The 25,880-nt window shown below is 45.9% G+C and overlaps 3 protein-coding genes across 6 annotated transcripts; 1 reads left to right on the top strand and 2 right to left on the bottom strand.

Annotated features, from left to right (window-relative positions):
* Positions 1 to 388: 388 nt before the first annotated feature.
* THOC6 (THO complex 6) lies at positions 389 to 8,161 on the bottom strand. 2 transcript variants are annotated; one of them, XM_044447782.1, is made up of 13 exons: positions 8,083 to 8,161; positions 5,905 to 6,020; positions 5,746 to 5,810; positions 5,231 to 5,334; positions 5,108 to 5,145; positions 4,960 to 5,008; positions 4,802 to 4,873; positions 4,131 to 4,233; positions 3,375 to 3,424; positions 2,911 to 2,973; positions 2,441 to 2,551; positions 2,118 to 2,246; positions 389 to 851 (listed from the first exon to the last, which is right to left on the bottom strand). In XM_044447782.1, exons 2-13 carry the CDS (start codon positions 6,018 to 6,020, stop codon positions 768 to 770), a joined length of 984 nt encoding a protein of 327 aa, XP_044303717.1. In that variant the 5' UTR covers positions 8,083 to 8,161; the 3' UTR covers positions 389 to 767. The 2 variants fall into 2 exon arrangements, with proteins under 2 accessions (XP_044303717.1, XP_044303718.1); XM_044447783.1 differs by lacking the exon at positions 8,083 to 8,161 and adding an exon at positions 6,761 to 6,787.
* On the top strand, positions 7,719 to 13,957 carry HCFC1R1 (host cell factor C1 regulator 1). The gene is made up of 6 exons (XM_044447784.1): positions 7,719 to 7,984; positions 9,998 to 10,191; positions 11,040 to 11,090; positions 12,517 to 12,681; positions 12,991 to 13,167; positions 13,261 to 13,957. The coding sequence occupies exons 2-6, from the start codon at positions 9,998 to 10,000 to the stop codon at positions 13,409 to 13,411; spliced, it is 738 nt and encodes a 245-aa protein (XP_044303719.1). The 5' UTR covers positions 7,719 to 7,984; the 3' UTR covers positions 13,412 to 13,957.
* LOC123032125 (ras-related protein Rab-35-like) lies at positions 13,245 to 25,880 on the bottom strand. Of its 3 annotated transcripts, none has more exons than XR_006416443.1 (7): positions 24,415 to 25,880; positions 18,394 to 18,444; positions 17,331 to 17,454; positions 16,899 to 17,023; positions 15,420 to 15,544; positions 15,054 to 15,275; positions 13,245 to 13,382 (listed from the first exon to the last, which is right to left on the bottom strand). XR_006416443.1 is itself a non-coding variant. In XM_044447785.1 (7 exons), the coding sequence occupies exons 2-7, from the start codon at positions 24,467 to 24,469 to the stop codon at positions 15,147 to 15,149; spliced, it is 609 nt and encodes a 202-aa protein (XP_044303720.1). In that variant the 5' UTR covers positions 24,470 to 25,046; positions 25,528 to 25,880; the 3' UTR covers positions 13,951 to 15,146. The 3 variants fall into 3 exon arrangements, 2 of the variants coding, with proteins under 2 accessions (XP_044303720.1, XP_044303721.1); XM_044447785.1 differs by lacking the exon at positions 13,245 to 13,382 and having other exon boundaries at positions 13,951 to 15,275; positions 24,415 to 25,046; positions 25,528 to 25,880; XM_044447786.1 differs by lacking the exon at positions 13,245 to 13,382 and having other exon boundaries at positions 13,951 to 15,275; positions 24,415 to 24,781; positions 25,528 to 25,880.

Genomic DNA, 25,880 nt, shown 5'->3' with positions numbered 1-25,880 from the left:
GTTTAATTTATCTTATGCTAGTGTTTCCAATTTTTACTATGTGCTGCTGTTGGTGATTCTATTGCTGTTTTTACTGCTTTTATCACTGCATTTTTGCTATGTTTGATTCTTGTATGCTGCCTAATAATACATTTTAATCCCCAACCAGACAGGGATAGGCCTCCCAAGGGGTCAGACTAGATGGCCCAGGAGGACCCTTCAGACTCTCTGTGTTTCTAAGTCCCTACTCAGCTGCAAAGCTGACTGGGTGGATCTTGTGCCAGTCACTGCCTTTCATCCTGATCTACTTCACTAGGGTTGCTGAGAGAATTAAAAAGGGGGAGAATCATTTATGCTGCCTTAAGGAAGAAGGAAGGATAGGCTAAAAGGTGTAAGAAGATGCAATCAAAACTTGCTGACTCTTTAATATAAAAATGTTACATTGTTATAACGCACTTAATCTGACATAGGATAAAGAGATAATTTCCTGCAGTGCAGAATCTATTCCAATTTTGGAATGGGGGCTTCTGAATACAGCCAGCATGGGCAGCATCTTCAGTGCCCTTCATTTACACCACAACTGTAAAGCCATGGACATGCACTCCAAGCAGTCCTAAAAGGATTATGGGAGGGTTGTGGGGTTCTCCTTGGTGGTTAGAGAAGCACCGCCCTCCCGGACCAATGGCACACGTCACCCAAGATGACTGCCTGCTGTCACACAAGCACTCCCTGCTCGATACCAGAATTAAGAAAGAGGAGTATTTACAAGAGGCAGATACTGAATAGCACTAGGTGAAGGTAAGGGAAAAGGCCCGGTAACCAAAGTTGGTGAAAACATCGATGCGGTGGCTGCTTCCAGCTGCAGTCAGCACCTGAGGGAGGAGAGCAGAGGGAAATGTGGGTTTCATGCAGCTAACATGGGCATGGGGCTGGAACTGGCTGAATACGTATCCTACCCATTCTGCTTCTGACCCAGTTCCATCTCCCACATATTTCTCACTTTAAACTCCAGTTCTGTTCCTTCCCCATAATACAACTTTATCATTCTAAAATATGTTACATTCCCCGCATCATGGTTCTGCTTATTTGTTTTTAAATTTCTATGCCACCACTAATCTAAATTGATTCTCTGACACACAAGGAGACTGATTTATTAGGGCCAGACCATGGGAGGCTATGTGCACGATCAGTGTAATGGCTCATGCTCCTTGTGTGAGACACCGCCTTGCATGCCCTTTGCCTATCTAACAGCCATTAATCCAGCATATTCTTTGCTTCTGCTTGCTGTTAACAACCCACAATTGCTATATTCATAGGAGTATGACGAACGAACCCAGAGCATTGGTCATTTAGAGGCTAAGCACCACAGCAATTAACCCATGGTTTGTTATAGGGTTAATATGGATCTGCTCCCTTGAGTGGTGGGTAGCGGATAAGACTGTGATTGATCTTACAGCTGAATGCCACTGTGACAGTGTAAACTGGAGGCGTGTGGGAGCAGATCCAGAGCAGAACCATGAGGTGGGGGAGGCTTAAAGTCCCCCTGTCCCCCACTAGTGCTAGAGTCCCAAGCCATGCGGTGACGTGTAGTCACACCTTGAGGGACAGGCATGGCAAATGAAAGCCCTTATACAGTATCAGGATCTGTAACAGAACTCCAAGAGAAGTCACTTCTGGAGGACTGGCTGCACGAGTGAAAGGGACCGTGCCCAAGAGAACTTTCCACCAGTTGCTGCCATAGGCTTTCCAACATGTTATTTTTATATAAGCAGTACAATTTTGAGGCTTACCATACCTGGACCTTTTTTTTGTTTCTTTTCTTTTTTCTTTTTTTTTTCTTGGAGACTCACCTTAAGGGGCACTCCCCTGCTCCTTTAACATTTTAAGAAACAAATCCAAAACTTCCCCATTTATCTGCCCTGGCCCCTGGGTTTCTTTCAGCCAAAGCCCCGGTTCACAACTTCAATGCCTTCAACAAAAACTAAATAAATACTTATTATCCAGGCCCTTTTCCTCCTGGATTACATCATCTTTGGTCCAAAGTCCCAGGCCCCACCTCCACTCCAGGACTGCAGTCACAAAACTGTACGTGCTGCAATGATCGTTTCCAGTTCTGTCATTCCCACCGTGGGAGGTACCTTGTGCTCTGGTGAATGCTCGTTGATGGAGAGCGAGTGAACGCAACGAGGGATGCAAGGGATTTGGGCCTTCACTTCCCCACTGATCTGTAAATGGTTAATAGTTGGACTGTGGCCAGCTGAGAAAATCTGTGGACAATAAGATTTGGGTGGAGAGAGAGATGCTTAGTGGAAAGGAAGAAATTGAAAGCACTCCTAAGCATGAAAGAAGAGAAGAGAGAAAGAAAGACTGACTCGATACAGAAAGAATTTTAAAAAGTTTACACAAAAGGGGTGGGGGGCAGGAAGCTTTTAGGTCTTGAGCCCAGAGGCTGGAGACTTACCAAGTCCTGGTAGAACATCACTTGCTGCTGGCACTGGGGCACAGGAAATACTGTTGTGGGTGTGACCGAACGGAGATGCCACAGGGTGAGCGCTGGGCCCCCACCACACACCTACGGGAGGAGACACATGGAACGGATTAAATGCATTAGCCGCTCCCTCCATTACATCACAGGCATTCCCTCATTAGCCCTTTTGTTCACAGTGGTGATACAGAAGGGGGAGAAAACACACCAAAGCAACACTCATCTACTGCTTGTCAAACAAACTTCTCCAAGGCTGAACCATCAAGGGCCTCTTGCTTCAAAACATTGGTTTTCAGAAAAAGGGAAACAGTCTAGGGTGCTCCCAAGAAGAAGAAGCTGATGCTAGTGATGTTGGACTGAAGAGACACCCAAGAACAGTCAAACCCGTTGAACACCCAAGACTGGCATGCCCTACCCTTCCAGAAGCAAGAAGTCCATGCACTCACCATCCAGTCAGAGTCAGTTGCCAGGCAACGGATCCATTTCCCATACTGTGGCCGGTTGCATTCCTAAGGGAGTTGAGGCAAGGGTTAGGGGAAGATGGCTGAAGGAAGGTCATTCACTGATTGGTTAAATGGCGATGTTAGGCCTCCATTTCAGAAGACTTATTGGAACCAAGTAATAGCTTGCTTTCCCAAAGGATTATCTTGCATCGATAATGTACGAGCTTATATGTGTGATGTTAATGTATGTATCTGGTTTAGGTTAGGAATTGTTTCGATGAGCTGCAAACTCCCTTATTCTTTATTACTGGTGGCTGCTTGATTTTGGTTAAAGTCTCATGCTTTTTTCAATTAAATAAAATAATGAAAAAATACAATGTTTAATAGGTGTAGAATGAAAAATGGCAAGGACAGGAATGCTGTATATTTTCTGGGTTGCAGGAAAAATAAACTGGAGATCACCATACCTCATATTTATGCACTTCAATTGATTGAACTTGACCTCCAGTACGTAAATCTGCAAAATAGAGATCCTTGAGTGAGAGCAACCCTTTCTTTCCAATTGTTTTATATAGTCAGTCATTTCCCATTGTTTCACTCTGAAGATATAGGCCAGTGGGGTTTAAATCTCCCAAATTTAACACACAAAAGCTAGTAAAAAACAGAATGATGAGTTCCATGTAACATTGGGCATATTTAGAGATTCAAAAATATGAGTCATTAAGGAAATTTCTAAGCAAAAAACCCCCAAGTCTTCATAAACAGGGGTTATTTATCTTCCCAGGAATGCCTGTTGGAAAATGTATGTTTTCAGCTGGTGCCAAAAACCAGGGTTGGCACCTGCCTAATTTGTAGTGGTAAGGAATTCTCAGGTTAAGACACTAGGACACCAAGGGCCTTCCTACAAGTACTGATCAACTGAACCTCCAAAATTGTGGGTTTTACCAAGAAGTTACCTCGTGACGAACCCTCAAACATGGGAAATGCATCAGGAACTCCCCAGCTAGTTTTAATACACAATGGGAGTTTGAAAGAGGGGTAGGTGGAAAAGAAACATCAGCCAGGGATGGGAAGAAAGTAGATTTCTATATTTTTTCTTTTTGACTTCAGGTCCCAGAGTTCCTGACCATTGGCCATGCTCACAGGGGCTTCTGGGAACTCAAGTCCAAAACATCTACAGATCTCACTGCTGCCCATCCCAGCACTAAACCACAGGTCCTTACCCCAGAGGCGCACAGTCCCATCTTCACTTCCAGACAGGCACTCTCTGAGCTGCTCCCGAAGAGCAAGACAGTGGATATAATCAGTGTGGCCCTGATATTCTTGCTGTAAGAGAGACCAACAGAATTTGAAAGTGATTTAAATTGCAGGAACAAGAGGCCCAGCCCTGGGGAATGGAGAGACATGACATATTATGGTGCTCAGGCAGACTTGCAAGCCTCTGTGATCCACTGTTGCAGTGGAACATGGTGTTGCTATTGCGGTAGAACACAGAAAGCTGAGCTGCCAGTTGTTTTTAGCTCTCCCAGTTTGCAGGGGAACTGACAGCATGCAAAAAGCTTGGAAACTGACTGAGGAAGTAGGAAAAAATTGGCGGATTAGGAGAACTTATCCAGATTTTAATAACAATTGAAGAATGATCTAGTGAGATGCCCCTTGGCTGCTGTACTGCAGTAAGCCAAGAGGAAGAAAACCTCACATTCAGCCTCCAGAATTCTACATGCTGCATGGTCTGCTCCCACCCATCTGCCTTCAGTGTGCCCAGCACTGGAGGGCAGCCCTGGAGAGCTGCCCCAGACCTGAATTTGGCCTTCAGGCCGCAAGAGGTTTCCAACCGCTGCACTAAGCCTGGGATACATCCCCACATCTCACCTGCCCCACACCCCAGACTCACAGTGAAGACTCCAGACTCCAGATCCATCATGTGAATGGCACAGTCTCCCCCAGCCATTAAAAGGCTGTTGTCCTGAAGGAAAGGGAAAATACATACAAGACGTGCTGTGACGCAGCAAAATGGGGTGTGTTGAAACCTCCAGGGTGCTGCAGTTGTACCTTGAGATTGAGCTGAAGGCTGTTGATTTCTGGCACCTCCAGGCTGCTCCTGTAGAGAAAGGGAAAGACAGGCACTGCATCTTGTACTGTGTGTAAAGAGGAAGGTAAAAGACTGTGAGGAACATGAAAGAGGGAAACAAAGGCATACCCGTAAGGTGGCCTCCGACTCCAGGCTTCTTTGCAACCCTGAAGCAAAAGGCAAAAGGATGTGAAAAACACACGGGGACATAGAGAAACACTGCAAGGGGACTGATAAGCCGCTTAACGGTACCTTCTTCACAATTTCACTCCAATTCCAGGCCTTGACTTCACCATTGCCAGCACTTAACAGCTGCCGGTCCGTGGATACCATGGCGTAGACAGGACCATCGTGCGCTAAGCAAAAGAAAGCAGCAGGTTTCAAGGAAGGACTTGGCACAGCCGAGTGAAATGCACCCTGGGAAATTCTCAGCTGGATATCAGTGAGCGTTAATAAATACGTTCCTCATGCAGGCAAACAGAGGACCTCCCGAGGCATGGATTTTCCCTGGATACTGGAAGATGGGTGGCCACTGCTGCCGCCTGGCCCAGTGCCTCTGCTCTCAGTCCTGGGGCCTTAAAATGCGGTCTAACCAAAAAGGGATGCTAGTGTCAGTCTCAGGGTCCCGACACTCGCCCAACCATGCTAGCTGCCAACCTCTGACCAGAGCATGTACTTCATGAGAACGCCTGGCATTGCCCAAAACAGGCAATGGTGCCAGACAACTAAACCATGTCTGAGTTGTTCCGTTGACCACAGACACCTACCTACAAAGGTCATGACTGGTTTCTTGCTCTCCTCCTTGGCTTCAGAGCTCAGTGCTGCTGAGAGGCTGTGCATGAAGATACCCAACATATAAGATAGTTTGGAAGTGTGTGTTGCCCACCCCGCAAAAGTACACTTCATATTATGAGAAGACTGACTACCTGAATATGGCGATTTCTCCATAGCTGTTCCCAGCTGCTAAATACTTGCCACAAGGTGAGACACTCTGGGAGTAAATGGTCATATGCAAGAGTTCAAGGGATCGCTGGATGTCCATCTGGCGAAAGATGGAGCAGGAAAGGTAACAAGAACAAGAAGAATTTAGGACAGAGAAAAGGAAGCACTTCTTCACACAGTGTATAGTTAAACTATGGAATTCGCTGCCATGGGAAGTGATGATGGCCACCGATCTGGATGGCTCTAAAAGGTTTTGAATAGCTGTCTGTGGTTACTAGCCCTGTTAGCTATGTGCTACCTCCTTTTCCGGAGGTGACATGCCTGCATACACCAGTTGTTGACGAGCTTAGACAGGCAGAGGTCTTGCACTCATACAGCCTGAGGGATCCTGTGAGCAGCTGGTTTGCCACCCATGGAGTGTTGGCCTAGATGGGCTCTTGCTGATTCAGCATGGCTTTTCTTATATTTTTATTATTACTATTTGTTTTTAATTTTGTTGGGTCTCCATTCTTATAGAAAGCTGCCTCCGTTGGTTTATTTATTTATTTAAAACATTTCTATGCCGCCCCCATCTCAACAAAGCCTCGGGGCGGCTCACAAAGAATACATAAATACATACATACATAACGATAATATAACAATTTAAAAAAATCGTTTAAAAACCCCGGTGCATTCTCGGCTAAAAATTTTAAAATCCTAATTAATTCAATAATTTAACAATTAAAATAAGTTTAAAATAAAAAAGTCTTAGCCTGGCGCCGAAAAACAAATAACGACGGCGCCAGGCGGACCTCTCTGGGGAGCGCATTCCATAGATGGGGCCCTCCTCCGGATACTCACCCTCCTAATATCATTCACAGAGGGTTCCCGGAGAAAGGCATCTGTTGCTGATCTCAAGGGGCGGAAGGGCATATATGGGTGCAAGCGTTCCTTTAGATATCCAGGTCCTAAGCCGTTGAGGGCTTTATAGGTCATAGCCAACACCTTGAATTGGGCCCAGACTTCAATCGGGAGCCAGTGGAGCTGACGGAGAACTGGGGTTATATGAGAACAACGCCCAGTCCCCGTCAGCAGCCTGGCAGCTCTATTCTGCACCAATTGAAGTATCCGGACCGTCTTCAAGGGTAGCCCCACGTAGAGTGCGTTGCAGAAATCCAATCGGGAAGTTACCAGCGCGTGTGTCACTATCATTGTACCACATAAAAACAGAGGTATGTCTTCAAAAATAACTAAGATCATTAAGTTGCAAAGCTTGTTGAAGACAGAAAGAGTAAAAGAAGTGTAGTACAATCCAGTACTTTGTAGCACGCTCCAGTTGTGTGCACTGACGTGTAGGACCATGGAACACAGTTGGAACTACTGAGTGAACATTCATAGCACTGTTTGAAATTAAATAAGCATTTTCCTCCGTTTGTTTAGCTTTCTTTAGTTTTAGTTACTTGTGCTTTTGCCTCCGCTACGGCTATTTTGGAACTTAGTATAAATTGTTGTTATGCTTTTTATATTCTGTAAGCCCTTTTGCACGACCTCCCCTTTGAAACAAAGGTCTAAACAAAAAATCCTACAACTCCCAGCGTTCCCTTTTCAGCATGCTGGGAATTATGGGAGCGGCTTCCTGTTTAAACGTGCATAGGACGGTGACTTTAATAAACAGGTAATCCCAGCGCTCCTTCAAATCCAGGCCAACCCAAAGCTAGTCCTGAAGTGCAGGCAGGCCCCTCTCGTGTCCCAGCCATTTCAAGGAGGACGAAGGTATGTCGCACTTCCTCTATCCGACGCCAGGGGGAGCTCTCAAATCTTTATCTCTATGGTCATGAGAAGAAAGAGCGGCAGAAAGAAGATCCAAGGCGCGACGGGATTCGGAGACTCCGTAAGTCAACACATCAGCCGAACGGGCCAGTAGGAGGCAAACAGACTACTTTTCCCAGCATACTTCGCAGCACGATTACTTCCCACGTCACGTGACAAGAGAATCCGTTGGGCGCTCTATGCCCCTGCTAGTTCCCTGTTTTGTTATAGAGAAGAATCCAGCATCTCTTGTGGAGAAGAAATAATCTCCGGGCGGTAAGAAATCCGTCATTTATGCGTCAACACTACTCTCAGCCTCCGACCCTTAGCTGCTTCTCCCAGCAGTCCCCGCGGCTGCGCGTGCCTGCACTAACCTTTGGTGTCGTCGCGTTCCCTCCGCAGCAAGCCGCACGTGCAAGGAATTAGCCGGTGTACTGCCCCGCTTGCTAAGTAGCCACGCCCTTTCCTGTAGAGTGGGCACGCCTACGAGGGGCTCCTGCAAGCGCAAGGCATGCTGGGAGTGCCCTTAAAATGGCTGCAGGCGGGCGCAAAGCCTATTGGGATCCTCACCTAAGCCTTGACCTGGCGTGGGCGTGGGCAGGATTAGCCCGCGCAAGGCAGGGCAAGGCAAGCTTGCTTTATCCTGAGTTGGCTTTGATAATCGTGAGCCGCACGTGACCTTTCCAGATGCAAAGAAAGTCTTTGGAATCAGAAGTCACAATCCCCCAATTTCCACAATCAGGATCAATTTTTTTAAAAAAAGAAAAACAATTATTGCGGTCTTGCGTTATGCACTACAACTGTCAGATATTTGTTTTGATCAAATGCAGTATCTTTGCTTAGGATTGTTTTGCCTAGGAAAAAAAAGCAAGGAAGGAGAGACACGACAGAGGTGTGCAAAGTTAAACATGCTGTGGAAAAAGTGGTTAGGGAGACATTTTATTCCCTTTGTCATGATACTAGATCCCAGGTCCCATAAAGCTAACTGAAGGGAAGTGCAGGACAGCTAAAAGGAAATGCATTGCGCAGAGCATAGTTAAACTGGAGTTCTCACCAATATGGAAGGCTTTAAAAGAAGATTGACCATATTCATCGGGGATATCAATAGATACTAGTCATGGTAACTGGCTATATATTAACTCCAGTGTCAAAGGCAAGAGGCTTCTGTATGCCAGTTACTGGAGGAAACGGGTGGGAGGTTGCTACTGTGCTTGTGTCTTTTGGATTTCTCATGGGCATCTAGTTGACTACTGTGTGGAAAAAATATGAGACTAGCTAGGCCTTTGATCTGTTCCAGGATGACTTAAGTTCTTATTCCAGTATCGTCTAATTTTTAACACTATCCACTGAAAGTGGATATTATACATATTATGGGCAGTATATATTATACTGCCCATAATATGCAGCTAAAAATGTCTGCTTGGATAAAATGCCTTTTTTTCATCCCAGGGAAGTACTTGCTGGGACTCGGTTACAGTATTCTAAATCAGCTATAGCTGATAGAGACCACAGTGGGGATAAGCAGATAATCTGTGAGTTAGATTTCTTGGAAGTTCAAAGCCACTACTTTGAATTTCATCAAGGAGACCACAGGTGGTTGGTGGAAATGTCTGCTAAATAAATAAATAAATAAATAAATAAATAAATGGCAGACCACTTGTTTAATGCAGTGGCTTTACAAACTCTGTTCCTGGATTCCTCAATAAAGTAACTGAGCAGGTGGCACTACCTGGCTTGCTCCATTCAAGTGGTCCCTGCAATACAGGGCTTCCAAAGGCCACTGAATGCATTCTGTCCTCATGGTGCAACACAACTCAATATCCCGCATGAACTGAGTGTGACCCTAGGCACAGCTTTCTCAAATGCTTTAAGAGGGATGGGTAGAAAGTAGATCGCCCCTGTTGTTCTGGGTTTCAGCTATGAGGACCTCCTACCAACATGGCCAGAGGTGAGGAATGCCAGATGCTGAAGTCCAAAATATCTAAACACCTATTGCCACCACTGCTCTAAGTCACAAGGGGTTTCCTCTGCACCTTGTTTAATGGAACTCAGTGCTGGGAAGCCACTGGTCCAATGTGTGTGCTCCAAGTGACCCACCTATGTGAAGGTGGCAGCTTCATGGTCTACCCCCACAACAGTCCCACAACATCCTATGATTGTGATATGCATGTTTCCATTAACAACCTCAGGTTCAGTTAAGCCCAATAAAGACTGGCACAATCATGGCCGTGTGAGAGGAGAGAGACTCAGTTCAACAGTCAGCCTTCCTTTTTGCACCTTGCCTTGCAGATGGATCCCACGGTTAGCCAGCAGGCACCAACAGCCGTGCCACCCAGCCGGTTCCTGCGCTGTTCTGTCTTGACAGGGAACAAGGGCTGGAGCCACAGCCTTGTTTCCAGCTACCAGTGGGATGCAACACAGAGGCCACTATGGGTAAAGCTGGGCCACCGATGGGGGAACTTTGGCGGCACACAACGGCCCCGGTAAGCATGTGCTCTGTAAGGACCTTTCTTTCGGCAAAGGTAGAAAGATAGGCTTTGTGTCAAGGAAAGAAGAAGGTATTTTCAAGGTTACTCACCCATCTGGTGTTTATTGTATTCCACAAAGGAAGTCCTAGGCTTGAGTTGACAAGAGCCGAATAGGAGTGTCATGGGCAGGGTATTTTGAGTGGCACTCATTCATACAGTCTCCATAAATTAGAGGCAGCTTGGTGGCATGTAATAGCAAACAATCTGCCTGCTAGTGGCTGTCAGAATGATGCCAAGGGGAGAATGCTACAGCTGCTCTTTTTATATTTCAGCTTTGACAGACAAGGTGGATAGAAAAGGAGAGATGGTCCACTATATTCAAACGTTCTTGATTTATTTCCCTTGGGTATTTCCCATTTGCAGCTCTTAAGATTCCCTAGGTACTTTTCAATAACATGCAGTTTTTTAAAACCCTACAATTTGACTAAAATAATTAGACAATACTAATATCATAGGAAAAGTTGGGAATTGTTAGAAATTTTTAAAACCTGCAAAATTTTTCAAGCTTTGGAAAATAAAAGGCTCTTTGCATGTCACCAAAAGCATAACTGGGAGCTAAGCAAGCCCACCATAATTGGGGCACCACAGAAGCAGCCGTCTTTCTGTCGGGCTTCTGCCTTGCTGCAGCTGGCAGGGCTCCCTAGATCTGAAGATATACAGTGAGATGGGCAGTCCCATGGCCTTTAGGCTGCAAGAGAGCATCTGTTTAATTTCAGCTAAAAAAATAGGTATGTCAGCTGGGCAAAATAGTTAAAGTGAGGAAATCGTTGGTCCCTGAATGCAACTCTAACCTCTTGTTTTAGGTGCCGGCCAGCTTCCTTGGGTTCCAAGCGCCATCTTGAGAACAGAGATCAGTAAGTGTGGAGGAAGACAAGAGAACAGGGATGGGGATGGGGGCTTGTCATCAAGCTCATCATCATATGCTACTTCTGGAATTCTTGGGGGGTAGAAAATACAGCTCATTTTTTTTTATCAGAACTAGATCTTCAGGAGAAATATGATTTAATAGAGCCCAGAAATCTGGTTTTAAATGGTAATATTAAAAGTTAGGAAATTCTTGGTGAAACGAAACAGAAATCATATGATATGCCAATTGCTCTTTAAATAAGGGTTGCTAGAAATGTGAAGCAATAATATCAAATGGGGGGCATATGAAATTACAGCTGATCTTAACATGATAAGGAACATCTGCAAGATTAACGGGGAGATGGTTTAGGAAGGCAAATCATTCAGAACTTTTGGGATTGGATTAGAAAACACAATGCAAATAGTAAACTGTGTATGAATATAAGAGAATTTTCTCTTTACACACTACTAGCCACAACTCAGGCTTAGTAAGATCTTTAGGGTGGTAGAGGATTAGTGTTGCAGGTTGCTTCCAGTGAATATACACCTTGTTTTCAGGTTCTGCTCCAAAATAGTAAATGTTTAGAGGATGGTAAAGATGAGTGAAGCGTACATGCTGAGCTCTCTTTGGACACACTACTGTATGTTAGACTGTAATCCCAACTGATGATGTGGAAACGACTGTTCCCTTAATGGCGGCAGTAAGATGTAGCTGGAAGGTTGCCAACCCTCCAGCTGTTGATTGGTGTGTGAGGGTTTGGGATGCAACCGGGAGGAAATGTGATTAGAGTGCAAGAGGGATGGTCAGAAAATTATTTATAGAAAAATGGAGTACTTCTATTTTATATTGGAAATACAGTTTAGGTTAAGTACCATTTCATTTACTGCCATGAGTTTATTACTGTTTTATTTGTAGTTTCAAAAATGTAAGAAGAAACTTCCAGCAGAAAAACAAAACGTTCCATCTGCAATAGAAAAAGAATAAGAAAGTTGCAGTGGATGGAGAGAGAACTGAGTTTCACCCTTTTCCCCAGCACTGTATTTTGAACCCTGCATAACTTAAATGCTCAGACAGCAAAGCATTTTGTTACACCTGTTGCATTTGTGGCCTTATATGAAGTGTGCAGTTTCATATTATTCTCATGACTGCCTTAGGAACATCTCATGTACTTATGCTGGAGGACATTCACATCAAAAGCTCCCTTGACAGCTCAGGATACATGGCTATAGTGCAGCAGACCAAAGAGTCTCATGCTGCTTTTTTGAAAGTCCTCATGTTTGCACAGTTTTCTGCCATCCTTTTAACCAAGTGCCCCAATAATTTATTTAAGAAGTAAAGTGCAGGAAGGCCTAGTTAGGAAATGAAGTTAGGCTTTAGTTTAAGTGAGGTTGGAGCAGGACCAATCATTGCCATCACTATCTGCACCTCAACAGGGAGCCCACTTCCAAGCACTTCCTCTCAGAGGACAAGATGGCTGCCCGTTTTAACTCCCTGAGCCTGGACAATGACCACATCTACAGTTCCAACGGCTTCCCTGTTCATGACGACGACCCCAAATGGCAGCAGGCCTATGCCCGATTAAAAGAGCTGCAGCAGAGGTACTTGGGATTGCTACGGGCTTTTAGAAGGTGGGAGCAGGGAAAGAGAATGCAACACAACATTAATGGTGCTTGTGATTTCTGGCTGGTAGAAGGGGGACATGGCCAAGTGGGAGGGGCTGTGGCTCACTGACAGGAGGACCCACACACACACACACGGGCCAGAGGGCCCAGGCAGGGCTAGGAAAAACTCCTGCCTGACATCCTGGAGAGGATGGCTGCACTGTCGGCAAAACCGGACCAAGACTCCGAGTCATCATATGGCAGCTGCCTTTGTAACGCATTGCATGATGATCTTCTCTATCCCAGGCTGTCCCAAGAGGCAACGAGTAAAGAAACCAGTTCCGCAGAAGAGAATGAGTTTGACAATGTAATTGTGGATGGGGAGTTCATCATGGAAAATTGCCCCATGCTGACGCATCCTTCTTTCTTGCAAGGGGGACCTGGAGGAGTCGGCATCCCACCTAGAGAGGTGTTTTGCTCTCTGTAGGTATCACAGAGGGTTGGGGAGGGAAGGTGGAGCAGAGAAGATACAGACGGCTTGTAAGGATAACCACCTCCCTCCTTCATTTTCCACAGGAACCCTTGTACAGAGGTCGTTCTGTGGAGCCCCCATGGTAACACAGCCTTGCAGACCATCCGGACATTGATGGCTCTCCCAAGTTCCTTGAGCCCTTCTGCACAGCCTCAGCAGGATGTAGCTGCAGTATTAGAAGAAATGGAAACATAAACATTTCCCATCGTATTTTACTTCCCTTTAAAGCCAAACTCATTCCTCCAGTTCAACCAGGGCACTACCAGCCAACCTCACATGCTTTAGTGGTAGAGCAACACTGTTTGACTGCAATAATTCTCCTTTCTCCATAGACTTAAGGCATGGATGCAGTGATTTCTGGTGAATGTTACCACATTTTGCTATTTTCTCCTCCAACAGGAGACTAGTGACCGAAAGTACAAGAGTGGGGTCATGAGATGCTAGGGCTACGCTTGAGATGCATACTTTTAAAGAATTTTTAAAATAGGCTTTCCAAGCTTTTCTTTTATAGATGATCACGGAAGTCAGATTTCAAAAGGAAAATCAACACAGTGTTCCCATGGCCACTCTTTCAACACAACTTTCTAAACTTTTTATTCCCACTGCTTCTCTGTGTGCCCAATATCCAAGTGTTATTCCGGAGGCCATCAACAAGCTCACTGTGACACATTCTTCTTTTTACACCAAAGGAGGGATAGCCATGATAACCTGGAGAAATAAAACCTGCAGAGGTGTTTCATAGCTAAATGTCTTTATTGAAGTGTGGTGTCTCCTTGGATTTAATGCCATTAGGAGTGGGTTAAAACAAGAGGTTTTATTTATGTACATATTTATTTTGTGTATATAAAATAATTCATGAAGCTGACATATTGCACAGTCAAGAAGGTCCCCAAATTTAAAGACAGGAAGGCAGATGTTACTTCAGTCCTGCTGCACCTACCGTTGGAGAACTGTTGGGCGGAGACTCTTATCTACCACATTCAGGTGTAAACTTCATGTTCCCAGGTTGGAGTTTACACCTCCACTTCGGATTAGCTCCTCAAATTACTTACAGCAGGAGTACAGCAAGGAGATGTGAACAAGAGCTGCTTTTCCAGCCCCAACCTCTTTTGAACATGAACATAAGTGGTTATTCTCAAAGTTTTGAAGGTCCATGAAGAAGAGATGATCGTATTCCAGACAATGGCAGGAAAGGAAAAGTAACCCGGTTTCTAACCCATGTCTGAAGACAGTATTTTGGCTCCCTTTCTGAGCACACACAGGCATGCAAAAGTACCAGTCCCCAGTACTGTCAGGCACGGTGTTGTGTCTTATTTTGCTGGATGTCCCCGGTTTCAGCCTACTCATTACTCACAGACATAATTCTAGTGGAGGGGTTCTCAAAAAAAAAAAAAAAATGCCCACACTGTTTTCTCTTCCTTGGTTCTTTATGGTGACAGCAATGGCTATTTGTACTGCACCCCAGTGGGGACATAGGAAGAGGAGAAATGAGAAAATGTTATAGGTGATACTACAGAAATGAGAGGGGAGGTTGGAGGAGAAAGGGGAAGACTCTCTGAACTCATTCATGTCCCACATCTTTCTATTCATCACCTTGTTACACATTTTCAGTAGTTTTTAATACTTTTCAAGATGCCCCACCAACTCCCACTCCTGCAAACAAAACCTTCCACCCCCAAGGAATTTCAGTGCTTCTGTGGATTCTTCCAGCATGTCGACTGTCCCAAGGGCTGTGGGTTCAGGCAAGGGGAGTGCAATTCCGATGCTGAGAATATTCACACAGAGGCCTGTGCCCCTCCCACCTAGAGGCCAGGCCTCCTCGCCCAACTGCACCAACCCGTCAACTAGTTTCAGCCGCGTAGCCCTCCACAGGTCAGTCCTCCTTAGAACTGAGGGGAAGGAGAGAGAGAATACAGGTGTGGCTGTCTTTTCAGCAGCATTTCCTGACAGACGGTTTCTTTTTGGGCTTGTTGATTTTGACGACCTCGTTCTGCTGCTGGAGGCGTGCCAGGTTGTCCTGTTTGGTTCGGAGCACCATGGCTGTGATGGCATTGAACATCTGGGGGGAAAAGCACAGCAGGATATTCTCTTGCCACCAAGTTCCCTCTCACCACAGTCAGAGGCTTCCCTCTTAAGGCACTGAAGTCTCTCCTATATCAGTGCCCCTCCCCATTTGGTCCTCTCAGAACTGTCTGTCCCGTACCTCTTCAACATTGAGGTTCTCCTTGGCGCTGGTCTCAAAAAGCCGCACACCCATCTGCTCACTGAACCTCCGGGCATCAGCAGTGTCCACTTGCTTCCGGGATGGGTCCTCACATTTGTTACCCACTGACACAATTAGAGGTGGGGAAAGAAAGGAGCAAATCAATGAGAGGAGACCCAACAGCCTTCAGAAGACTTTTCTTATAGCAGAAAATTCTACAGAAATAGAACTGTCCAGTCAAAACCAAATACCCAGTTTTGAAAATTTATGAAACCCATGTTGCTCATGTAGTTTCTCTTTCCAGGAATTTGATAGCATCCAGTGATTTAACGCTCATGTGACCTGAGAAAACCAAGTGAGCTGCAAAGCTTTTGGGAATATGCCTTCTCTGATCTTAAGCTGAAAGGCATACCCCAAAAAGGGCTTACAACCAGACACCACTAAACCCCACAGCCTCTTCGCAATGCCCTCATCCAGCGGATGTTCTCAGTCCCATTCCACAAGCAGGTATTACCAGTCTGCCAGCGACTACTCTTTCTCCCCATCACTTGAAATGTCTGTAGCCTGCACAGCGCACTGTGATGCCCTCTTACGGCTAAGGCTGGTTCAAAGTTACCTCCACACATGGTCTCTGAAGTGATGCCCAGAGACTCTCTTGACATCCCTCCCCTTAAAGCTGAATTTCATTTAAGATTTTTTAAAATCTGGAAGCTGGCCTGCTACAGAGTGCAGTTCAGGCCTCTGGTGCCAGCTCTTCCAGTTCCAAAGAGCGGTTCTGTGTTTTGAAATGCAGAGCCCACCATGCCTTGTACTCGGGCTCCCACACAAGTCACTTTCCTTTGAGCTTCCTCAGATGACACTCTGGGAAATGTGTGATTGGTGACCTGCGGTGTTCACCACAGTGGCTATTTTGGGTGCATGCCAATGGCACTTTCAAAATTCCAAATGTAGCCACCGAATTCTCCCCAAGAATGTAACCCCATCATCCAGATATAAAGCTGCACCAAACCCAAAGCAGCTTCCACAATTACTGCAGTATTTTTTCCAAGCCACCACTCGGGAATTGCCGCCGGGTTTTTATAGCTATCCTTCAAGTGGGACTGCCAAGAAGTTGCATCCTCCATGCAAATGCATTTCTAAAACAACTGAGAAGCATCATGTGATTCCAACCCATGACTCACTGCCACCATGCTGGCTGAGGATAATGGGAATGGTAGCCCAACATATCTTCAGGACACTAGAATGGGGAAGGCCCCATGTTTCCTATGGCTGAGATGCAGTGCCATTTTTCACCTAATCTAATATCAGATACAAGCCAGTCATACCAGAGACACAATGCTGCCACCTAGTATTGGCTGTCAGCAGTGCATCCTGGGAAAATCTTTTGGTCCACAGCTTAGCATAAGTGGGTTCCTAACTACTGTAACAGAAGCATCCAAATGCCAAGCTTGGAACACCGTGTCTGTTAAAGTCACTCACCCAAAATCTTGCAGACACTGTCGCAGTTTTGCCCGATCTCATGCAGCCAACGCTTGACATTAACAAAGGACTCTGCATTTGTCACATCGTACACAATAATGACACCATGGGTGTTTCGGTAATACCTGCCCCGGGAAAACCAAAGACTGTAATATGAGAACCAGAAATTTAGAACAAGCCTCTCCATTTTCCCTGCAACCCCCCCACCCCCAAACCCTGGGGCTCTGTGCTGAATCCACAACTTCCCATCACTCCACAGTTGCTTAATTTGTATCTCGCCCTCTTTACAAAGTTAAAGGGTGACGCTCCCTCCAGGCCAGAGCTGCATCCTAACTGACAGTAAGTGGACCCCTCCCCTTTCCATAGAACCCAGGGGTCCAAGTTAAGTCCTTCTCAGCATTCAGTTATCCCCCACTCCCATGCCAGGCTCACGTGGAGGTGATGGTCCGGAACCGCTCCTGCCCTGCGGTATCCCAAATCTGCAGCTTCACTCGCTCACCATTGATCACCAGCGTTCGAATTTTGAAATCTACCCCAATCGTTGTAATGTAGCTACCTATGGGAGATATCAGGAAGCACAAAGAAGAAGAGTTAGAGCAGAGCATCAGAGGAGAGCAAAGATGAATTGGAGTAGGGGTAAGATTTGAAAGCAAATTTCCATTTGAGATTTACAAATGGAAGGATGACAATGCAGTAAACATCATCATGAATGCCACCCAGATTTCTTGGGGGTAGATGACATTTGGACACTGATGTTCAAATCAAAGGGCTGTATACCAACAACATGGAAAAAACTGGGATGAGATACACATAGGATACAGAAGGCCCTGTCTGATGACCTCAGCCATGGGTTCGTTGAATGACCTTGGACTAGTTTGTCATCTGTAGCAGGAAAAACAGCAGTGACCTCTCTTGACAAGGACATTAGGACCACAGTTGTGATGCTCAGTAATAAGCATTGTAGCTTGTTTACATGAAACTTACTTGTGCATGGCAGTTTTATTGACTACTTGGCTAACTGGGATTATGTATAGGTATGATCTGTTTGCTCAGTGAAAGGAAATTGAATCAAGTGGGAAGAGCTGACTCAAGAAAAGCAGCTACATGGAGGGGAAGAGAAGGAATTAAATCTAAAGAACAGGTCATGCTGCAACACCAATCACAAAGGGTACACAATCTGTAGTTGTCAAGTATTCAACTATAGTTGCATACAGCGAGGCAAACACAGCCAAGGTGTGAAAGCGTTTAATTAGGCTACAACAGGCTATTTGTTCATTCTGTAGCCAAAATTAGCACCGTGTGAATTGAGCCATGTTTCCTATTTTGCCTAATCATAATCCTATAATTGCTTTAAAAAACCAAAACTGGTTACAGACAACTGTTTACATGGCCCAGGAATGCTTTCAGTAAATTGTACAGTAGGAATGTTGTGGTGTGGGTGGTATGGGGCAGAAAACTCCTCCCACCTTACAACATAAGAGAACAGCTTACTTACCAGAGAACGTATTGTCTGCAAAGCGGAGTAGAAGGCTACTTTTCCCAACCCCTAGACAAACAAGAGGGAAAAAAAACAGGTTGCACAAAATGTAGAAATGATTCAAGTCCTTATCATCCCTCCCCTTTCATTTTTTTCAGTGGCTTCTGATGCAAACAGGACATCTCAGCAAAGCTTGTGGCAGGCACCCCACCCAAAGTAAACACAATTGCCCTGGCATATTGACTCAAGACAGCCCCTCCCATCCAAACCAAGTGTGTCCCACAGAGGGATAAAGAGTGACAATGGAATCCTGCAAGGGATTATGGGGAAGCCACCGAGGATTGTGGATTACCTCACATGGCATCATCACTGAATACTGGGCCAGGGGTGGGGGATGGACGGAGGAGTAAAGATGGGCTATTACAGAAATGAACTGTCCAGTCTTTATACCAAATACATGACACATTATATAGGATTTGGGTGTCTTACAAACAGCCATAGCCTTGTGCATAATAGGGTGTGAAGTAAGTGTGCCAGGTAACAGGGTGGGATCACAGCCTCAGGTGCCCACATGACACAAATCCTGTCTACCTACATCTGAGGTCACCTGTTGACATAACCCTGAGGAAGAATGGCTAGTTCCCTCCACTGATCAAGCTTTTGTGATCATTTCTTTAGCACCACCTTTCCTGTGAAGGCCAAGCATCCCTCCCTCCCCCCCCACACACACACAGAAACACACACAGAGTCCCTCCACAGCTTTCAAACCCTCCAGCTTTGCAGCTGCAGCAGGAGACAAGCCAACACCCAGTATCCACAGTCCAGCAAGAGAATGAAAGCTGAATATGCACCTTTCTTGGCTGTGTGCTGGGCAAATGTAGAAACGCACGTGCGCATGCACTCACTCTGATGCAGTTTTATCCCTCAGACTCACTGCAGAGCAGCTTTTATTAATTTATGTCCCACCTTACTGCCAAGTGAATGGTGTTCAAGGCAACTAACAGTATCCGGATTAAAAACAAAAACATTTATTAAAATGTAACATAAAGACATATCAACATAATTAACGACACAGTAGAAGCAGTAACAACCAATGCAAAGAGTCTGGCAGCAACAGGCCGTCTTCTATGCCAAAAAGCCCACCTGAATGAAAATCAGGGGTCAGTTTAGCCTTCCTCAGCAGAACGTTCCAGAGCTGGGCGCAAGCACCGAGAAGGCCCCTTCTCATGTCCCCATTAAACAGGACTGAGGGAAGATCTTAAATCCAGGCAGGCTTGGGTGGGTAAATAGGCCCCTCGGTACCCTCAGTGACACTTAAGGACTCTCCAAAAGGTGCAGTTGGTGGGGCCTCTTTGCCCCCTGTAACACTGCAAGATGAAATTAGGCCCACTCAGTCTGCCCTACTTGGTGCCCGCCCCACCCCCATGCTCACTGGGAATCATGGAAATCGCAGTGCAACACAACTGAAAGACAGGCTGATTTATATACTGCCATATATTCGGGGGCAGCACACACCATCTTTGAATTCACCAAAGCCTAGGAACATGACACCAGCTTACAATGAGTAATGCTACAAACAATCACTCCTAAAAATATTAAGCACAGCTGCAAATATAGCAAAATAAACACAGCTCCAGAAAGCTGTAGAGTCCCAGACGCAAGGACAATAGCAATGGACAAGTGCTGTCACAATAGTTGTTGGAGCACCTTTCACAGCCGCAATCGACTTGGACATTATGCTTGACCGCTGGGGTTTTCCTTCAAGTGCCAACTCCAAAGGAAGTATGGAGATGACATCAAAGGGGAGGGCCTTCTCCGTGGTGGCCCCCAGCTATGGAACAACCTCCCCACTGTGGCCTGGCTGGTGCCAAAGTTGTTGTCTTTTTGGTGCCAGATTTGTGCCAAGGCCTTTAAAGACTTACTCAGCTATCCAGGGGCTTGAGGGAAGATTACCCATCCCAGGTGTTTTACAGAGTCATTCTTCCTTACTGTGTTTTAAGCTGTCTTAAAATTTTTATTTTTTCTTGGTTTTCTTATATTTTGATTGCATTTTATTCTCTTTTTTAATGGATTCTTGTAAACCACCCAGAGAGCTTCGGCTGTGGGTGATACAGAAATGGAAATAATGATATCAGGGCAGGACTTTAGGGCAGTGGTCCAAGGCCCCAGTGGGCAGAATGGGTGAAGCTCCCAAATAGCTTATCACATTACCAAGTCAGGTATCAACAGGCTCAGGAGAAATACCAAAGATGTGCACATGTGCAAAATAATTTTTGATGCTGGGGGAATCTGAGTGGGAGGGGAGAAAGCATAGCCTTGTGAGGACTCATGATCCTCAAGCAGAACTGAATATCACATGTCTGTTGGGGATGAGGGCAATGGAAAGCAGTTGGGAAAAGGGAACAGAGTATATTGGAAGAGCGCACAGCTACACCTGTGGAACCTTGAATGGAAGTCTCCATGCTGCAACATTTTGCTCTAGTTCACAGCAGGCTCTGTCTAAACAGAAAGTAATCCCAAAGAAAGTTGAGGGGGATCAAAGCATCCAGTGCATCTATTTCTATTTCTTTTACATACTACTTTTCCTAGGTATTTGGAGAGGAAACAGAGCTGGGAAACAGAGAAAAAGACAGCCTGCTGCTATAGGAGCTTTCAGCATGGGACTCCAAGAAGAGGAGTGTTTCGCATGATGTCTGAACCCAATATTACAGTTACATGTGCCCAACCAAGTTGGGATATGTAAACTAGGTTTAAACTCCAATTTGTTGTTGACGTACAAATTCTGGGTTGTTTGGGTTTACTCAACCATAAGGGCATATTTGGATATCATAAAATTGTCTGCCACTTTTAGGTTTATTTACCTACTCACATGAAGAGATAAGCAAAGTGGAAGCAAAGAGAGTACATGTACAAGCAAGCAGCTTATTCACATCATGGTTTATTAAGCCAGGAGTCTCAGCTTATTGCGACTGTTAACACAGTTGCTGAGTGGTTGACTTGGCTACTTTTTGTATACCAGAGGTGATGGGAGTATATGCCATGTAGCTGACCATCAACAGGAGCCATGATGTGGGATAGGACATTTTCCACTACTATGTTTTTCCCCATAGAAAAATATTCCCATTTCTAAAAGTGAATTGTTTCATCAAATTAACTAGTAACATGCTAAATGAATGCATCAGTCAAACTGGGTAGTTTCCGTGTTTTCATGCAAGTCCCTATTTTTGTTTATTTAAATTTGCCAAACATGCTCTAGTCAATTTTAGGGCTTGGGAAAATCCAACGCAAAATTGTTTGGAACACGTCTATCACTGGTTCATGAGAGCTTTAGTTCTCAAAGGACTGCCACTTCCAAGGATTAACAAGTAACCTGTTCCTCCGGGCCTAAGAAGGGCTCTTTGCTTCCCAATCTCAGGAAGCTGGGAAGGGTCAGGGAGACAAGGAATCTGGATGCCTCAGGGACAGCAAAGCCATTTTGGGCCTTTTAAACTCCATTTCCCCATCTGAGAATTTTACCTGGGCTTTAAAGCAGGTCCAGGGCTGGGGGGACCTCCACTTTCAGACCACCAACCAGATCTGCAAATGTATAGTTCAAGGCCAGTAGTGCTGGATTATTGATCTCTTTCCAAGCCTAAACAGCAAGTAGTTCAACTTGCCACCTTTCAGATTTGTTGACCACAGTTCTCATCATCCCATATTTGCTGGCTGGGGATGATGGGAGCTCTAGCCTAACAAATCTGGAGGCTACTAGGTTGGGGCAGGCTGCATTGGCTCTTTCAGATTCAAATCATCCTGCCAGCAATGACCAGGCAATTGCGAGACCCTCTTTCGGAATTTTACCAGCTCCATGGCAGATTGTAAGTGCTTCAGGGCAAGGAACCATGCCACAAACCAGCCTTCCCCAATCTGGCACCCTCCAGGCATTTGGACCTCAACTCCTGAGCATCTGTCATTTCGGCTGGAGCCAGAGGTAGCTGAGTTCCAGCACAGCTTAAAGGCAGAAGGTTGGGGAAGGCTGTTGGAAGCACACTTCTGGACCAAACAGGATTGTGTCTACTAAAGGCAGATGTGAACATGCCAAAGTCTCCCCTTCTGCTCCAACCCAGTTTGCTATTTTAACATACTAAGTTGATTAATTTTTTAAGTGCAACTGAAAAATGTTTCACTTTGATTCATGGTATAAACTCCCATTTTATTCACATCCAGTTTGGAGCTACAGGGGTGGGGGTGGGGAATTCTTTTAAAATGGGAGGCTTTAAACTAGATGGGACCCCCAGCAAAAATAAAGTGCCAAGAAGCTATGCAGGAAGGACCAAAGGGATAGTCATAAATGGACCATCATGGAGGCTGGAGATGAGCTCATAAGAGGAAGGTATTCCGGACCTCATAACTAGCGAGAGCCTCTGGGAGTTTTTACAGGCACTTGCGCATGCATGCGCACACGCACACAGCTTTCCAGGAAGACCATGGCAAGGGAAAGCCATCCAAACAACAGCTGCAGGAAACGTGCTTCTCCCCTCCCCAAGAGAGCCTAGCTCTAGCTATGTCAGTTTCCCTGTGACTCCTGGGGAGAGAGGAAGGGCTTGCTAGCTGCAGAGGTGAATGCCAAGAAAAGGACAAAGTCCCTCGTTTTTCCTTCTCAATTTTTTCTGAAGGGCTTTCCAGGCTTTAAATGTGGCCCCATCGAATAAGGGCTGTTGGGAATTCGTATTACCTCTGTCCCAGCCAGAACACCAGCAATGAGAAATCTGTTTGGGCCCAAACTGGACAGAAATGCTTGCAAATTCCTCCCTTGGTTCTGGGCCTTGTCAAACTGATGTTCCGCCTCAACCTTTCCCATCCCTGGGGAATCTCCGTATCCGTGTCTGAAATTGGTGGGGTTTAAAGAGGCTTTCTAATGGGTTAACTGCAGTTTCCAGTTCTCCTGGAGACCTGGAGAGAGGGGGAGAGGGAGAGAGAGAGATGGGAGCCCACCTGCTTACAGGGTTGGACTGAGTGGTTGGCAGTCATCCTTTCGTCAGCTGAGAGAGATGTATGGAAGCAACTTGTGGTGGCCACCCCCCTCCAGATGCCTTGTATTACAAGTTCTGGGGGGCACCAGGTTGGGGAAAATTAGTTAAGGGTCTTAACAGCACAGTCCCTTCAAATATTACTCAGAAGTCCCACTGAGTTCATGAGCCTTTTCCCAGCTAAGTGAGGGAAAGTTTAAGCCAGAGGTGGGGAACTGAGAGTCCAATCATGTCTGAAGAGCCACAAGGCTCATCATCCCCAATCACTGGCCATGCTGGCTGTGGCTTATGGAAATTATGGTCCACACATCTTGACGGCTTTAAACCATGGCTCAGAACCATACCGTCTCTCCATCTCATCAGGTCCTGGAGCCAAGGTGCCCTCAGGCATAAAGGGAAAGGTATAAATTAGAATGCACCAGAACACTTAATGACTTGCCCAGGAAGGGTGTGTCTTTAACAATTAAGCATTTTTAAAAGCTCTCTGAGAAGCATTGCTCATGGCTAGTTGTAATCTTACATTTATTTGCTTGCAGTGTAAACAGAAGCTGCCTCTAGGAGCTGACAAGCATTGCTTCTTCCCGAACCTAAAAGTTATGTGCGAATGTTGCAAAGTAGTAACCCTAACAAAGTTGGCACAAATGGGCCGGAGGATGCTAGGAACACTGCAAGTCAGCGGAACGGAAACTTGTGGAAAACAGCAGTCGGAAACGGTGGTGTAGCTAAAATTCAGCACAGTGCATTGTCAGTAAGCCTTTCTTAGTCTTCATGGACTATGGAGCTGAGGTGGAGGAAAGATGGAAGGAACTAAGACAAATATTATAAAATGAGATAAGAAAGCGGATGCAGAGGGTTAAAGGAAGAGTGTACTGAGAAAGAGGGAAGGAGGAGAGTTTGCAGTGCGATCCAACAACTTTTTGTTGCTCCTGGAGAAAGCAATATGGCTTAAAGAGGAACGAAAGAACAGCAGGAAAGAACAGTTGGATACAGTAAGATAGACAGGAGACCCGATCACGGGACCAATCCTTACCCGAATCCCCAATGATGAGTAGCTTGAACAAGTGGTCATAATCCTTGGCAGCCATTCATGTGCTGGGTCAACTCCTCCTCCTCCTTTTCTGTCACACACTTCCTCCTCCTCCTCGAAGGGATTCTCCAGTTACTCCCACAAGTTTCCAGTGGGAAATCTCTTCTACCTCAAAGTCCCATAGCAGTTAGTTGGGACATAAGGTTGAGTACAGCAGTCGTCCTCTCTGCCTCAAGGGCACAGACTTTTCCTCCAGAAGGATATTCTTCAGGAACATGCAAGTCTGAAATATTTGTTTCTGCAAAGCCAGGTTTCCTTCAAACTTTGGAACAGAGATGTATGTTCACTTCTGTTTCCCCAGAATTACTTCCTTAAAGTTGAACGACAAAGAGGAACACAGTGCACCACGCAAGTTTCTTCCTATGTCAACAATCTGTAGAATGCATGTTTGCATTATAGGGTCGCTGGCTTAGTTTAAAGAAGGGGCAGTTGCAATGCACAGATCCAGTTTATTAAGATCTTGGCCTCTTCTCTGATGGGATGGAACAAGGGAAGTGGGGGGAGAAGCAACAGAAGGGGGTTTCCTTCAAATGGGGGCGTTTTCTCCAAATTCACAAGTAGGATGCCAAAGGATGCTGCAATTTACAAAGAATTTCAAGGTTAAATTCTTCCTTGCTGCCCAAATGAATGCAATTTGGCTCAGGGAAAACTGCAGTGAGGAAGACGAACATTAAATTCTTTCAGAAAGAGAATTCCAGCATCCAAGAGGGCAAAATTCAGAACCTCAAACCAAAAATCTTGATTCTGCTCCCCAAAAGAGAATGTGAAGGACCACAAAGAGATCATATAAATCCATAAAATGGGAGGTGGGGTAGGAATTCCTTGTTCCAAAAGCCCAAGGGCTTCACAAACAAATGCTTAAAAATGGGGGAAGGGGAGGGGTGACACCAGTCCAAAATTGGTGGAAACAGAGCACAGTGTAAGGTCAGGTTGGATGGGGGGAAGGAAGGACAAGATTGGAGGCGGGGAGAGATTGCGGATCAGCAGATCGGGGAGTTTCCCTCCACCCGAGAGATCTTTGCCAACAGGAAGAATCTTAAAAGTTTCCCCAAATACCTGGAACCTTTTTTCAAGAAACGAAGGAAGGAGATGCAACGCAGGAAGGAAGGCGGCAGAGGAGAGTTGTGCCAAGTCTGAAAGGACAAGGGCGGCCGGACTTTGGGAATCAATGAAGGATCGCGGGGAGGGGAAAGCGAGCCTTGAGGGGCAGCATCGCGAAGGGGAGGAGGGCGAGGGCGAGGCGGAACGGCGCCAGGCCGGGCAGGCTGCGATGCCGTCGGCTGCCCGCTGTCCTCGCCTGCCGGACGCTCGCTGGGCTGGGATCAGATGACCAGGCAGCTCGCTGCAGTGGGCTGCTTCCTTCCTGCCTCTCCCATTCGGCCGCCGCTTCTCCTGCGGCGGCTTCCTCC

Source organism: Varanus komodoensis, unplaced genomic scaffold, assembly GCF_004798865.1.
Source record: "Varanus komodoensis strain SLA01 unplaced genomic scaffold, ASM479886v1 scaffold53, whole genome shotgun sequence".
In the NCBI taxonomy this organism is placed as follows: Eukaryota; Metazoa; Chordata; class Lepidosauria; order Squamata; family Varanidae; genus Varanus; species Varanus komodoensis.
This window is presented reverse-complemented; position numbering and strand designations above follow the sequence as displayed.